This window comes from Myxocyprinus asiaticus, chromosome 10 (assembly GCF_019703515.2).
Source record: "Myxocyprinus asiaticus isolate MX2 ecotype Aquarium Trade chromosome 10, UBuf_Myxa_2, whole genome shotgun sequence".
NCBI classification, from domain to species: Eukaryota; Metazoa; Chordata; class Actinopteri; order Cypriniformes; family Catostomidae; genus Myxocyprinus; species Myxocyprinus asiaticus.
Window position 1 is genome coordinate 32,988,185 of NC_059353.1, and position 12,794 is coordinate 33,000,978.

At 35.6% G+C, this 12,794-nt stretch overlaps 2 protein-coding genes across 2 annotated transcripts; one reads left to right on the forward strand and one right to left on the reverse strand.

Annotated features, from left to right (window-relative positions):
• Nucleotides 1–1,947: 1,947 nt before the first annotated feature.
• LOC127447485 (dnaJ homolog subfamily B member 11) lies at nt 1,948–9,059 on the reverse strand. Its single transcript, XM_051709389.1, has 10 exons — nt 8,901–9,059; nt 8,248–8,404; nt 7,442–7,539; nt 6,802–6,934; nt 5,655–5,797; nt 5,487–5,569; nt 5,322–5,379; nt 4,285–4,396; nt 3,974–4,133; nt 1,948–3,871 (listed from the first exon to the last, which is right to left on the reverse strand). The coding sequence occupies exons 1-10, from the start codon at nt 8,972–8,974 to the stop codon at nt 3,807–3,809; spliced, it is 1,083 nt and encodes a 360-aa protein (XP_051565349.1). The 5' UTR covers nt 8,975–9,059; the 3' UTR covers nt 1,948–3,806.
• Nucleotides 9,060–9,424: 365 nt separating this feature from the next.
• On the forward strand, nt 9,425–11,772 carry rabl3 (RAB, member of RAS oncogene family-like 3). Its single transcript, XM_051709397.1, has 8 exons — nt 9,425–9,511; nt 9,784–9,875; nt 9,960–10,089; nt 10,266–10,380; nt 10,633–10,783; nt 10,925–10,996; nt 11,300–11,338; nt 11,515–11,772. The coding sequence occupies exons 1-8, from the start codon at nt 9,466–9,468 to the stop codon at nt 11,569–11,571; spliced, it is 702 nt and encodes a 233-aa protein (XP_051565357.1). The 5' UTR covers nt 9,425–9,465; the 3' UTR covers nt 11,572–11,772.
• The last annotated feature ends 1,022 nt before the right edge of the window (nt 11,773–12,794 follow it).

A 12,794-nucleotide genomic window follows, 5' to 3' on the forward strand; every position in this document is an offset into this window, starting at 1 on the left:
GACTCTTTAGGAGGGGATAAGAAGAGGAAGAAGAGAGACATAAGTTTTGATTGAGGATGATTTGAAGGAAACATAAAGCATGGGTTAGTAGCCAGAGTTATAGTCTGGAGTTGTGGGGTGAAGGAATGACTCTCCAGTGCAGATGCTAAGGAGATGTTTGAGAGAGACCCCCCAAATACTCCAATCCACACACATACAAACATATCTACTTACATACATTGCTTGTTATCCTGCTTACAAGACCCCCAAAGACACGCATTAATTTAATCCCTTTAATTTAAGTGCTTGTAAGACTCTTATACACATTTGGTTTGACTATCCTATTCATTCAAACCGATTCTCTTCATCCTTGTCGCTCCATCTAACAGACTTATTTACAGAATTCACACACAGACTCACAGACAGAAATACACACATTTACAACATGTCTAACCACACTATAAAACAGTCATACAAACAGATGCCTCTAATAGTTCTTTGGCAAACCAGGCCACACCCTGACAGACGACCTCCCTCAGAAGAGCGACCACCCGTCCTCTCATCCGGACATGCAGAGCAAAGTAAAGGACTGACTCAGCGCAATGCTAACTCCACCTCAGCTCCCTGACCTCCAACACAGTGTAAGTAAAACCACCTGCTGCGCTCTCAGAGGTCACAGCCACTGCGGTGGCGGGTGAACTCAGTGTCAGACAAGCTACAGATGCACACTCAAATCAGACAACATCCAAGAGGGGCATACTGACACCACACACACTGTTATCAGTGAACATGACAGTGATATTTAGACACACACGTATCACTCTCCACATGGAGTCTTAGACAGGCAGATTTATCCTTACCGAAAGCTTACATGCACACAAAACATTCACAAGCACTTAGATGGAGACAGTGGGTCTTATAGAAGCTGGGTGGGATTCCACTGCATGATTAAAGACAGCAAAGCCCTTTGATCTGTAATGAGTTGTAATTAATGCATCCTATAATGTGGGGATTAATAACTCTGTTCTAAATATGCTTCAGTTCAGAGAAACAAATGCAGTTTTGTCTTACTTCTTGCTCTTGATTTGGCACTAACATTCTTACATTTAGAAAATGTCAGTAGGTTAGACCTTTAATTAAATATTATATATACACAGTATGTACATATTTCACTGCCACTCAAGAAACTGAAATGATCTGTGGTGCATCTTTTAGTAATTTCACAACAGTTTGGCTGAACAAGGTCTTAAATTGGTGGTGTTTTGTCTACAATTATTATAAACAGTATTCTCACCTCATGCAAGGACTAATCCTGGAGATTATCTATCATTTGCTGCCCTCTATTGGACTAATCAGTTACTGCCTATCTATCACGAATTACAAACTCCACCTATTCGTTCTTTATTAATATTTATCACATTTTAGAATAATAATAAAATTATCAAATATATGAAATAGAACAAAAGTAGGGGATTATATAATGACCATAAAACATTAAATCAAAACACTGGGAATTCTTTCAAGCAACGTCTTGCATTCATCAGGGATGCTATGTAAACAATATTTAAGGCATTCTTATAACACATAATAGCTGCCTTTTCTTCACTATTCAGTCCTACTTATCCATTTTTATTTTACTAAAATAATCGTTTTATTTTTTAAATCATACTTATTCACAATTTAATATTTGTCTACACAATTAATTCAAGCTTTTAAGCATAAACCTTTACATCAAAAGGTTTTGAATATCACGTGAAACATAAATTCAGTCCTAATTTGTCCCAAATATTTGACTGATATTGCACATTGAAGGAATTTCTCAATGTAACCCCTCAAGTTTTCCTTAATATGTTTTTACATTATTCTATTATTTAAAAAATTTCCACATTTATAAATATATCTTTTTCTCTACACTAGCAACTTATTAGTGAACTAGGATTTTGACAAGTTTGGTGTAGAGAAAATAGCTTTGTTCCAGGAGGTTCTCTCTTTTTTATATATAATTTGGTGGCCTTTTTCAGTGGTCTCAAATAGCCTTCTCTGGTTGAGGTGTCTAGTCTTTGCGATACAAGGTTGTTGTAACATGACACACATGGAGGGAGGATACAAACAATCAGTGTCTTAATATTTGTTTTTGCTAAATTCGCATAATCCATTGGGATAAGGCCAAAAACAAGGTCAATAAAAAATCTGATTTTAAGCATTCACCAGATTGTTTTAAGTTGGCTTTAAAGCCAAGACTGATTGGTGCACTGACATTTTCAAGGACATTAAGCATGCAATTTCAAAATTGGATATCAAAAAACAAAGAAATCTTCCAAAATATACAAATGTTATTTTTTCATATCAAGTCTGTTTGAACCGTAACTAGAAACTTTTAATTTTCAATTGAAAATGACAAAAGATCCCCCCCCCCAAAAAAAACAAGATTCTAAGAAGTTGTTCCTTTTTGTCTGGTGCAGTCCACAAAAAAGCAAAGGAAAGTGAGTAACTGGGACAAGACCCAGTAGGCTGAACATCAGGAGGGGTAGTGAAAGCCACAAGAAAGTGAGGTTGTCACATAAAAAAATAAAATAAAAATCACACAAAAAAAAAAAGAAAAGAAAAAAAGAAAGCTGAACTGTACAGTTGCGGAGGCCTCCTGTTTGAACTTCAAAACCAAGTAAATGCCTCAGAGGAAACAGAACTGTAACCAGAAAGCTACTAAATATATGGATTGCAGCTGTTCATTACAAAAACAACAACCGTGGATGAATCCATTCTTTAAAACAAACAAGCACACAAAAACTGAAGGGTCTAGGTTGAGAAATTTCAATACACTTACATTCATTTAACTGCTTCATTCTTTTTTTTTTTTTTAACCCTTTTCTCCCAATTTGGAATGGCCAATTCCCAATGTGCTTTTTTTTTTTTTTTAAGTCCTCTTCGTCGCCTAGTGATTCGCCTCAGTCCGGGTGGCGGAGGACGAATCCCAGTTGCCTCGAGTCTGAGACCGTCAGCCCGCTCATCTCATCTTGTTGAGCACATTGCCACGGAGACATAGCGAGTTGGAGGCTTCAGGCCATACACCGCGGCAACCACGCTCAACTCACCACGCGCCCCACCGAGAACGAACCACATTATACAAGGAGGTTACCCCATGTGACTTTACCCTCCCTAGCAACCGGGCCAATTTGGTTGCTTAAGAGACCTGACTGGAGTCACTCAGCACGCCCTGGATTCGATCGAACGAGCGAACTCCAGGGGGTGGTAGCCAGCGTATTTTACCACTGACCTACTTTACCCCTAACTGCTTCATTCTTAAAAGAGGGCCTTGAAGACATACAGTGCTAAGGAGGTTTTTAATTTGTCCTCTGGTTTGAAGTCTCTCTCCTCTTTCTGTATTTGTAGTATGTCTCTTAACTGACGCAGAACAAGTGCCAAACATTATGCTGATCCATGATTGGATGATCGTTGACTGGCCACAGCAGGATGTTTGAATGTGTGTCTATACACTCAAACTGATGAAAAAATGATTGAACTGCTTAGTGAAGGTATAAAACTGGGGACTGTATACAGAAAAACAAATAATTTGGACAAAAATATAATGACTCTAATAAAAATACTTTCCATCAACATTCCATGAGAAAACAATGCTTTTAAAAACAGAAATTAAGGTTGAAAAAAATTAAAACATATTTTAGCTAACCCATCCTGAGAACAATCTAACAAAAAATAAAAATAAATACACCCCCATCACATTTTCATCAGTGTGTATTTAAATGTGTGCATGTGTATAAAGGGCAGACAGGGACAGGGCAATCAGTCCTGATTTAGTTGGCTGTTTGTCAGTATCCCTGGAGTCCATTATAAATCTTTTGAGATGGTGTCTGTTTCAGAAGCTGCCTTATACCTGAGAAAATAGTATATGTTGCATTTATTATAACAAATCACAGATACACAAAATATAAGGAGACAACACATTCAAAATTATACTTGTTAGATGTTTTCTTACCGTCTTTCTGCTGGTCATCAAGCTGCTCTTTGGGGAAGTCTACATCAAAGGTGACTATGAGTGATCCACGGATATTATTGTTATCAAAATTTGGCAGACCCTCACCCTTCTTCCAGAGACGAGCTCCTGGCTTTGTGATTTTATCCCTCACAATGTGCACCTAGCAAGACCACAAGAAACATGTTTTGGTACTTGCAAACATAATGAGACAATAGGAAGATACTACATTACAACATATAACCATAAACTAAGTTCCCAGAAAAACAAAGGATTTCATCTGATGAAAGTACAAGCTGGAAAACAGGACATGCCTTGTGACCATCTAGATGAGTGATGTCCATCTCAAAACCGACCAAAGCCTCTACCAAAGAGATGGTGACGTTTGTGTAAAGGTCATCGCCTCTGCGCTCAAACAGGGGATGTCTGGACAAATCAAAATTTACATGTGATAAATTGGAAACCCCAAATTATAACAGTGTATAACCTCACTCTTTCAGGTGAATTTACCAGAATACAAATACAATACCTATACTACATACATACCATATGTACAATAACAAATAGGCTGCAGATAAATGATATACAGTTGTGTTCAAAAGTTTGCATACCCTTGGAGAATTGGTAATATATGTACCATTATTAAAGAAAACATGATTGAGCAGGCAAAACACATTTCTTTTATTTCTTATGGGATTCATATTCAACTGCAGGTTATAACAGAATGGCACAATCATAAAACAAAACATGGCAACAAAGAAAAAAATGAAATGACCCCTGTTCAAAAGTCTGCATACCCTTTGTTCTAAAGATATCTTTTTATATCCTTTTCCATCTTTATAAAGGTCCATTACCTTGTTACGCAGGTCTTTTGACAGTTCTTTTCTGCTCCCCATGGCTCAGTATCTAGCCTGCTCAGTGCATCCACGTGAGAGCTAACAAACTCATTGACTATTTATTCACAGACACTAATTGCAATTTAAAAAGCCACAGGTGTGGGAAATTAAACTTTAATTGCCATTTAAACCTGTGTGTGTCACCTTGTGTGTCTGTAACAAGGCCAAACATTCAACGGTATGTAAACTTTTGATCAGGGCCATTTGGGTGATCTCTGTTACAATTATGATTTAAAAAGGAGCCAAACAACTATGTGATAATAAATGGCTTCATATGATCACTATCCTTAAATAAAAGACAATTTTTTTGCATGATCAGTCATATTTTCAAAATCAATGCCAAAATTTCACAATTTCTGCCAGGGTATGCAAACTTTTGAGCACAACTGTATACATTGAAAAAGAAAAAGTTCAATCCATTGATTGTTATTGTTGCAATAATATATAACTCTTACTTTAAGACTTTGATGCGGAAACGCAGATCTCCTGGCTCACCATCAATATGAGGTTCACCTGTAGAAAAAGACATAGAACAGAAACATAATATACATAATCTATAAATATCAATGTTTTAGCATTAAGCGAATTCATTAGAATTCAAGTAGAATTATTTCCCATACCTTCCCCAATGAAAGGGTATTCCATCTCATCTCTCACACCCTGCTCGATCTCCACCTCTAGTGTTCTCTCCTCATTCACAAGCCTGGAAACAATGATAAAGCCGTTTAAAAGAAAATCATATACTTTTTGGCGAGCCAAAATGGACGTGATTTTTGGGTAAAACTTACTTAATATTGGGGCATTCATCACACACAACTTCCTGTGTCATTTGGAAGCGACCTGGTCCTAGTTGTGTGGTTTTCATTTCCTGACGGCAATTGCATTTCCTTTTTCCTGGTGCTTCTTTTGCTACAGGCTTGTTTCGTACCACCTACATGTTGAAAGAGAGGAAACAGGAAGAGAGGATAGAGGAAAAGAGATTACTCTTGAGAGTGTCTATTTTCCCATGGAGTATGTACACTGCCAGACAAAAACATTTTAAAAAATCTTAAAGGAACAGTTCACCCAAAAAAAAATAATATATAGATATTTAATCATTTACTCACCTTTAAGCCATCCAAGATGTGTATGCCTTTCATTCTTCTGCTGAACAAATTATTTTTTTTTTTTAGAAGAATATCTCAGCTCTGTAGGTCCATACAATGCAAGTGGATGGTGATCAGCACTTTAAAGATCCAATAAGCACAGACAATCGTAGTAAAAATAATTCAAATGACTCCAGTGGTTAAATTAATGTCTTTTAAAGTGATACGATTGCTTCAGTTGAGAAACAGATAAATATTTTAGTCCTTTTCACCATAATTGTTTACTTCCAGTCGCACTCCAATGGATATCCATGAGAGGATCCAGTTCATGCAGCCTCTCACATGACACAAGCGCGTTGGCATGTTCAAATGAAAGCAAAACCAATGAAGCTTGTGAACAGCGGTCGCGTGAACACGCCAACACACTTATGTTATGCGAGAAGCTGCGTGAACTGGATCCCCTAATGGATACATTTGGAGAGTGACCGGAAGTAAACATTTATAGTGAAAAAGTCTTAAATATTGATCTGTTTCTCACCCAAAGTGATTGTTTTGCTTTAGAAGACATTAACCGCTAGAGTCAGATGGATTACTTTTACTACAATAGTCTGTGCATTTGGAGCTTTAAAGTACTGATTACCATACACTTGATTTGTATGGACCTACAGAGAGGAGATATCCTTTTAACATTCTCTATTTGTGTTCTGCAGAAGAAAGAAAGTCATACACATCTGGGATGGCATGAGAGTGAGTAAATGATGAGAGAATTTTCATTTTTGGGTGAACTATTCCTTTAACACAATTATTACACCAGAGAGGGAAATGTAATCAAGAGTGAAAAGAAGCTCACCTCAACAAAATTCCCAGAATACACCTCTTCTAGGGTTACTTCAAGATCCAGTACTATATCATTACCCCTTGGAATATCGCGGCTGGCTGGCTGCCTATTTCCGCCAAACATGAATCCGAAGTCCCCAAAGAAACTGGCAAGACAATAAACATCTTTGAAAAATCAATGCAAAGTTACATGATTTAGATTAAATCGTGCAGTGCCTAAATTATTGTTTATGTTTCGATTAGATATGCATCTGAAACTAGATTCACAAATCAGAAGTTTGCAGATGTAGACTACAAGCTCATACAATATTTTACAAATCAAACAATGTTCATGGACCAGAGACACACATTCATGAGAGGTGAAAAAGTTGAGAAAGTAATAGCAGGTGTTCCAGATGTATATTTTCAGTTGATTTGTTTGTTGTATGTAAAGCTTTTTGTTGTATTTAAAGCTTCTTCCTTTTTTTTTTTTTTTTTTTAAGTGTTTAAGCTTAAAGTAACCCTTTCAAGTGATTTGGGCAAATTAGCTTAAAAAAAGGTGACTTTAGCTGAAAGGTAAGTAGTTTGAATCCCTGATAGACACATTTACAAACATATCAGATATGAACTCTTTATTGGGCGATATTTTTGTAATTATTATGACGGTTGTTTACCTGGAGAATATGTCACCATGTGAACTATGATGACCTTCCTTTAACCCCTCCTCTCCATATGTGTCATATTGTTTCCTTTTCTCCTCATCTGAGAGCACCTGCATTTAGAAAGTACCATCAGAGATTAGTATTTATGCCTTTACCTAAACACAGTTATACCACAAGCAAAGTTTCCCTTTTTGTTTTGAAGGAATATCAAATCGAAATCATTGTGTAAACAATTATATATATTTTATATTCTATTAAAAGTTAGCTCTATATTTATGAAGTTCATATTGCAAAATGTACTTATGATATTGAGCGCTTACAATCCACCGATTAAAAAAAAATAAAAAAAATAAATTAATGATGTAACAATTACATTTTGCACGTTACACAGCATAGTACACCGCGCTCCGCAAGAGACGCTGGAGCTCCACGTCATATATCTCATGAATAACAATATGCAGACGTTTCTACCAATCAGAGGCGGCCACACATTTCTTTCAACCAATCAATTTCCTCCATCAGTTCGTTTCTAACAACAACGTTCATGCCCGATGGCACTGTACTGAGGTTTCGTTTAGAAATATGGGAAAAACTTTAACACGAAGTTTTAAAGACAAAACGTCCCCAATTTAAATGTATGTGTTAAATTTACGCATAATTTTCGCATCAAAATTATAACTAAGACATGCACTACACCTAGACATATAATTTTCATATCTATGATATCTGGTAAATAAATATTTGTTGAATACATCAAGAGCAACAGTTAAAACGATATATAAGGCCATGTAAAAGGACTTACGATAAAATTAACATACCTCGTAAGCAGCTCCAAGGTCTGCAAATTTGTCTTGGGCATTTGGGTCATCTTGATTTCTGTCTGGATGAAGCTGCAATGCCAACTTTCTGTAGGCTTTTTTAATATCTTTAATTGATGCTGATCTACTAACCCCCAGAATTTTGTAGAAATCCCTCCTGAAAATACAGAGCATTCATTCATTCGATGAATGGATGTGTAAATGTAACCTATAATTAATATCAGTGATTAATAACCATGTATCCATCCTGAAGAGCAAATCAATCTAAAGACAATTGTATGACGCTGTAATTTGAAAGCTTTCGATATTTATGATAAACCCACATTTATATAAGCATGTGGAACAGTACTTATGTTGCAGCAATGGCAAGTTATCAGCCTGGCTACTTCAATTGTACAAGTGATTGTAAAAAGCAGCTCTGACTATTTTTGGAACAATATAAATTACACTTTGAATTTCTTCCGATTTAAAATTAATTTATTAAAGTACAAGAGATTTAAAATTGTGATTTGCGGTAGTTTATGGTAAGATTCACCAGCATGGTGCATGGACAGTGGCGTAGACCAATCACAGTGAAACATGTGTACCAGCCGGAGAACTGAGTTTATTGTGCACTAACCAAAACCCCTGAAAATAACACGATATCTACTCACCCGGCCAGTACTGTCGTTATCAAATATAAAAGTAGAAAACACACACTCGACAATTTCATTCCTCTAACAGCCATGGGTCCGTGTTTCTTTCAGAAGTCCAATAAAACACACCGGCTGCCTGTGTTTTGTCTATCAATATCCTCTTCCTGCTCTCTCACAAGTCCCGCCTCTTTTTTGAACGGAAGTGACATAGAAGTGCAATCGCAATCGCAATCGCAATATTATATATATATATATTTTTTATAAGCAATCTGTCACTTGCACCTTTCGAAATTGTTGACATTAAATGCAAGCACTTATGATACCACTGATATTAATTTATTGGCAGATATTTTTAACTGCAGAATAAAACTCAGACGGCTATTACATATAATACACACATAAATAAATCTTGTATATTTGAATGTATATTTTGCTCATATTTTATCAACTATCATTTTCAACTAATGTAAATAATTGTAATTATTTCTTAACACAACTTTACACCGCTTACAATTGCAACTTTTATTTTGTCATAATAAACGGGAAGAGCGCAAGTTTACACTGTGTACTTCCGGAGAGAGTAATGGCATCTCTGGATAGGGTAAAAGTGTTGGTTTTGGGCGATTCTGGTAAGAAATAGTATCAAAATAGTTCCAGCCTTTTTCTGTAATCTCCTCAAAGATCACGCAAATGTAAATTTCAAATGGTAGCATGCTTGATAATATTCGACTCAAGCCAGAGGTGTTAGCTTACCATATTAGCTTGGAATTCAAATTAATTATGAGGATAAACATCAAGAGGAAATTCATCCACATGAGATGTACTTTTCTGTATAATAAAATAAAGTGTTTGAGCCTTAGTGTTCCTGTTCTGCTAAGTGTTGTTTGATGTTTGTTTACAGGAGTAGGGAAGTCTTCTCTTGTACATTTACTTTGCCAGAATCAAGTTTTGGGGAATCCATCATGGACTGTTGGCTGCTCAGTGGACGTCAGGGTATAGTGACAGTCAGCAGTGATTGTTATTGTGTCCTCATATAAATCTGTAAAGTAACAGTCTGTGTCTTGACACTTTGCACAGGTGCATGACTACAGAGAAGGCACCCCAGAAGAGAAGACTTTCTACACTGAACTCTGGGATGTTGGAGGATCTGTTGGCAGTGCCAGCAGTGTAAAAAGCACCAGAGCTGTGTTTTACAATTCTGTGAATGGTTAAGTATCTGACTCAACAAAAACCTTTGCACATGTAAATAAAAGTTGTATTTACAAGTGCAAAGATAAACACAAATGTGGGAATACATCATAGGCTCTATGGGAAGATATTTAACATTTCTAATGACTCCTCTTTAATGCTAAATCTCTGTGTGCTTATTCTTATTCCCGACAGGTATTATTTTAGTTCATGATCTGACCAATAAGAAATCCTCCCAGAATCTGTACCGCTGGTCACTAGAGGCATTGAGCAAAGACTCCTCGCCCACTGGGATCATTGTATCTAATGGGTGAGTCAAGGTTAACTTCTGGTTCGGTTAGAGCAATGCAACATTACTCGTCTCTTCATGTTGCCTCCTTGGGACCATGGGCTTTGCCTCAGCTGATGTGATTTTCTCGGTTGCTTTTTTAAATTTTTACCTAATAAAATAATGTGGGAAATAGATCAGAATACAATGACTGAATAGAGTATTTTAATTTTTAATTTGATAATCTCACATTCAGTACCATTCTGATCTCATTCTGAGGTTTTGTACTTGCAGGGATTATGACAGAGAACAGTTTACAGAGAACTCTGTTCCTCTCTTGCTGATTGGAACCAAATTTGACCAGATCCCTGAAAACAAGAGAAACGATGTCCTGACCCGTACTGCATTTCTGTCTGAAGATTTTAACGCTGAAGAGATCAACCTGGTGTGTGCCTTTTACAGCTGTTTTAATGTCTATAATCAGTCGAATTTCATATTAAGCAAAAAAAGGAAAAAATATAATTTGACGTGTCATTTGAAATTTTGGGTTTAAAATTGGTTGAGAGCTTTTTTCCTGCCTTCTCAGGATTGTACAAATCCAAGGTATCTTGCTGCTGGGTCATCAAATGCTGTTAAATTAAGTCGATTCTTTGACAAGGTAAAGGCTACAATGAAACCAAAATGTCTATTTTTTTATTTTATTTTTTTAATTAGTGTTATACAGGCCACAAAAGTCATAGACAAATATTAATTTAAACTTTTAAAATATGCACAGGAAATTTAAATGATTGTCTAGACTCTTTTAAGTCCTAAGCACAAATTTATGTTATGTAAATATATGCCTATTTAATAATGTGTATAACTGTGGAATGTGAGTACATTTCTAATACTAAACATATACTGTCCAATGTATGAGTATGTATATAAGATATGAGTATACAATTGTTGTTTGTCTCTTTAGGTAATAGAGAAGAGATACTTCACAAGAGACCCTAGCCAGGTGAGAGTGTGCATCTTTCTTTGCACTTTTTTGTAATAACTTGAGACATTACCTGTAGTAGTAGTACTATTCATTTTTGTGCCTTGTAGATGTCATTTTAATCACATTTTAATTTGAAATGCAATTCATTTGTAATTTTAAAGTAATGCAACCGATTATGTTCTTTTTCTCCTTAGATGCAGACTTTCACAGATAGGAGGCGTTTCAATTTCAAAAGTGTGCATTATGACTGAGTTTATGCATACACTTTGTATGTGGGTGGCTTTAGTCCTGTTTGTAATCTAAACAGTTTTCTTCTGTAATGTTCTTCTGCAAAGATCAATCATTATAACTCCAGTGTGGTCATTGTCTAAGTTTTTTTATATATATAAACATTGTTTAACATTAAAATCCACTTTACCATGACAGAAGGATGAATGTGGCTTGATGAGATACCTCATGTTCTGTTATTCTTTGTTGTCATGTTTAATGTTTATAATATGGGGAATATTAGGATCGTTGGGACTGGGGTGTCTTGCTTAACACAATGATCATTCATTGGGAATCATTCATACCCTTTAATTTCCCTTCTGATGTTTACCATTTCTACTAATGAGGTGACATGGACCCTGGTTTCTTTTTTTGTAAAAGGTAATCCATAATAAATGTTTCCCTTTTTTATAGTATCATTTAAGGAGAGACATTTATTTTCTGAATTACCTGAACCTACTTCTAATTAATCTTTGCAATTAGTTGGTTGCCAGTCATTTGAAAGTAGAAATGAACACTCATATATTTACATTTTTTATTGTTAATCTTTGTAATTTAAAGATAATTTCAAATACAAGTCTTTGCTATATTAGCAAGATGTTCATACTGTGCATGTACATAGAGCTATTTACTTGAAACATCAACAAAAAAATAAAGATGCATTTGAATGAACCGGGAATGTGTTTCGGTCTTCTCTCTTATCTTTTTTCAGTTTTTCATTTCTTACTTTTGCTCTGTATGTGTATAAACTATATACAGTATATTCTAGCTGCCACAACAACTGCAAATTCTGTATGATCTTAATGTTTGAGTTTTAGGTCTGACAACAGCTCAAAACAAGCTGAGTTCCACAATAAAAATTATTACAGATATACATTTTGAATCATGTTTGTTTTATTTTATGTAAAAAAGTTAATTTGACATCCCAATTAGCACAGACTCCATACAATGGTCTTAAGTCAGTACATAATTATCTTTGAATCAGCATTCCTCCACACTTATGCTGCATGTTACACTCTGTCGTTGCAATGTGGAAAAGTTGGAATTTAAATCAGTTGCTCATGTTTCATATGATATTTATACAGTATGTTGCCTATTTAGGCCTTGTATCAGATGTTATTTGTGCCAAAAAAAAAAAAAAAAAAAACATACAATAACAAATTATATTAAAAGCATATGATATAAATGACCTTGCCCCCAAAGAAGT

Bases quoted from the DNA above. Each gene is read 5' to 3' on its own strand.
- LOC127447485 (XM_051709389.1), bottom strand. From the start codon at position 8,974: ATGGCTGTTAGAGGAATGAAATTGTCGAGTGTGTGTTTTCTACTTTTA. The intron at 8,405-8,900 runs GTGAGTAGATAT...CTGTATTTTCAG, and splicing joins ATAACGACAGTACTGGCCGG to GAGGGATTTCTACAAAATTC. The intron at 6,935-7,441 runs GTAAACAACCGT...TTGTCTTGCCAG, and splicing joins CATGGTGACATATTCTCCAG to TTTCTTTGGGGACTTCGGAT.
- rabl3 (XM_051709397.1), top strand. From the start codon at position 9,466: ATGGCATCTCTGGATAGGGTAAAAGTGTTGGTTTTGGGCGATTCTG. The intron at 10,381-10,632 runs GTGAGTCAAGGT...TTGTACTTGCAG, and splicing joins GGGATCATTGTATCTAATGG to GGATTATGACAGAGAACAGT. The intron at 11,339-11,514 runs GTGAGAGTGTGC...TTTTCTCCTTAG, and splicing joins TCACAAGAGACCCTAGCCAG to ATGCAGACTTTCACAGATAG.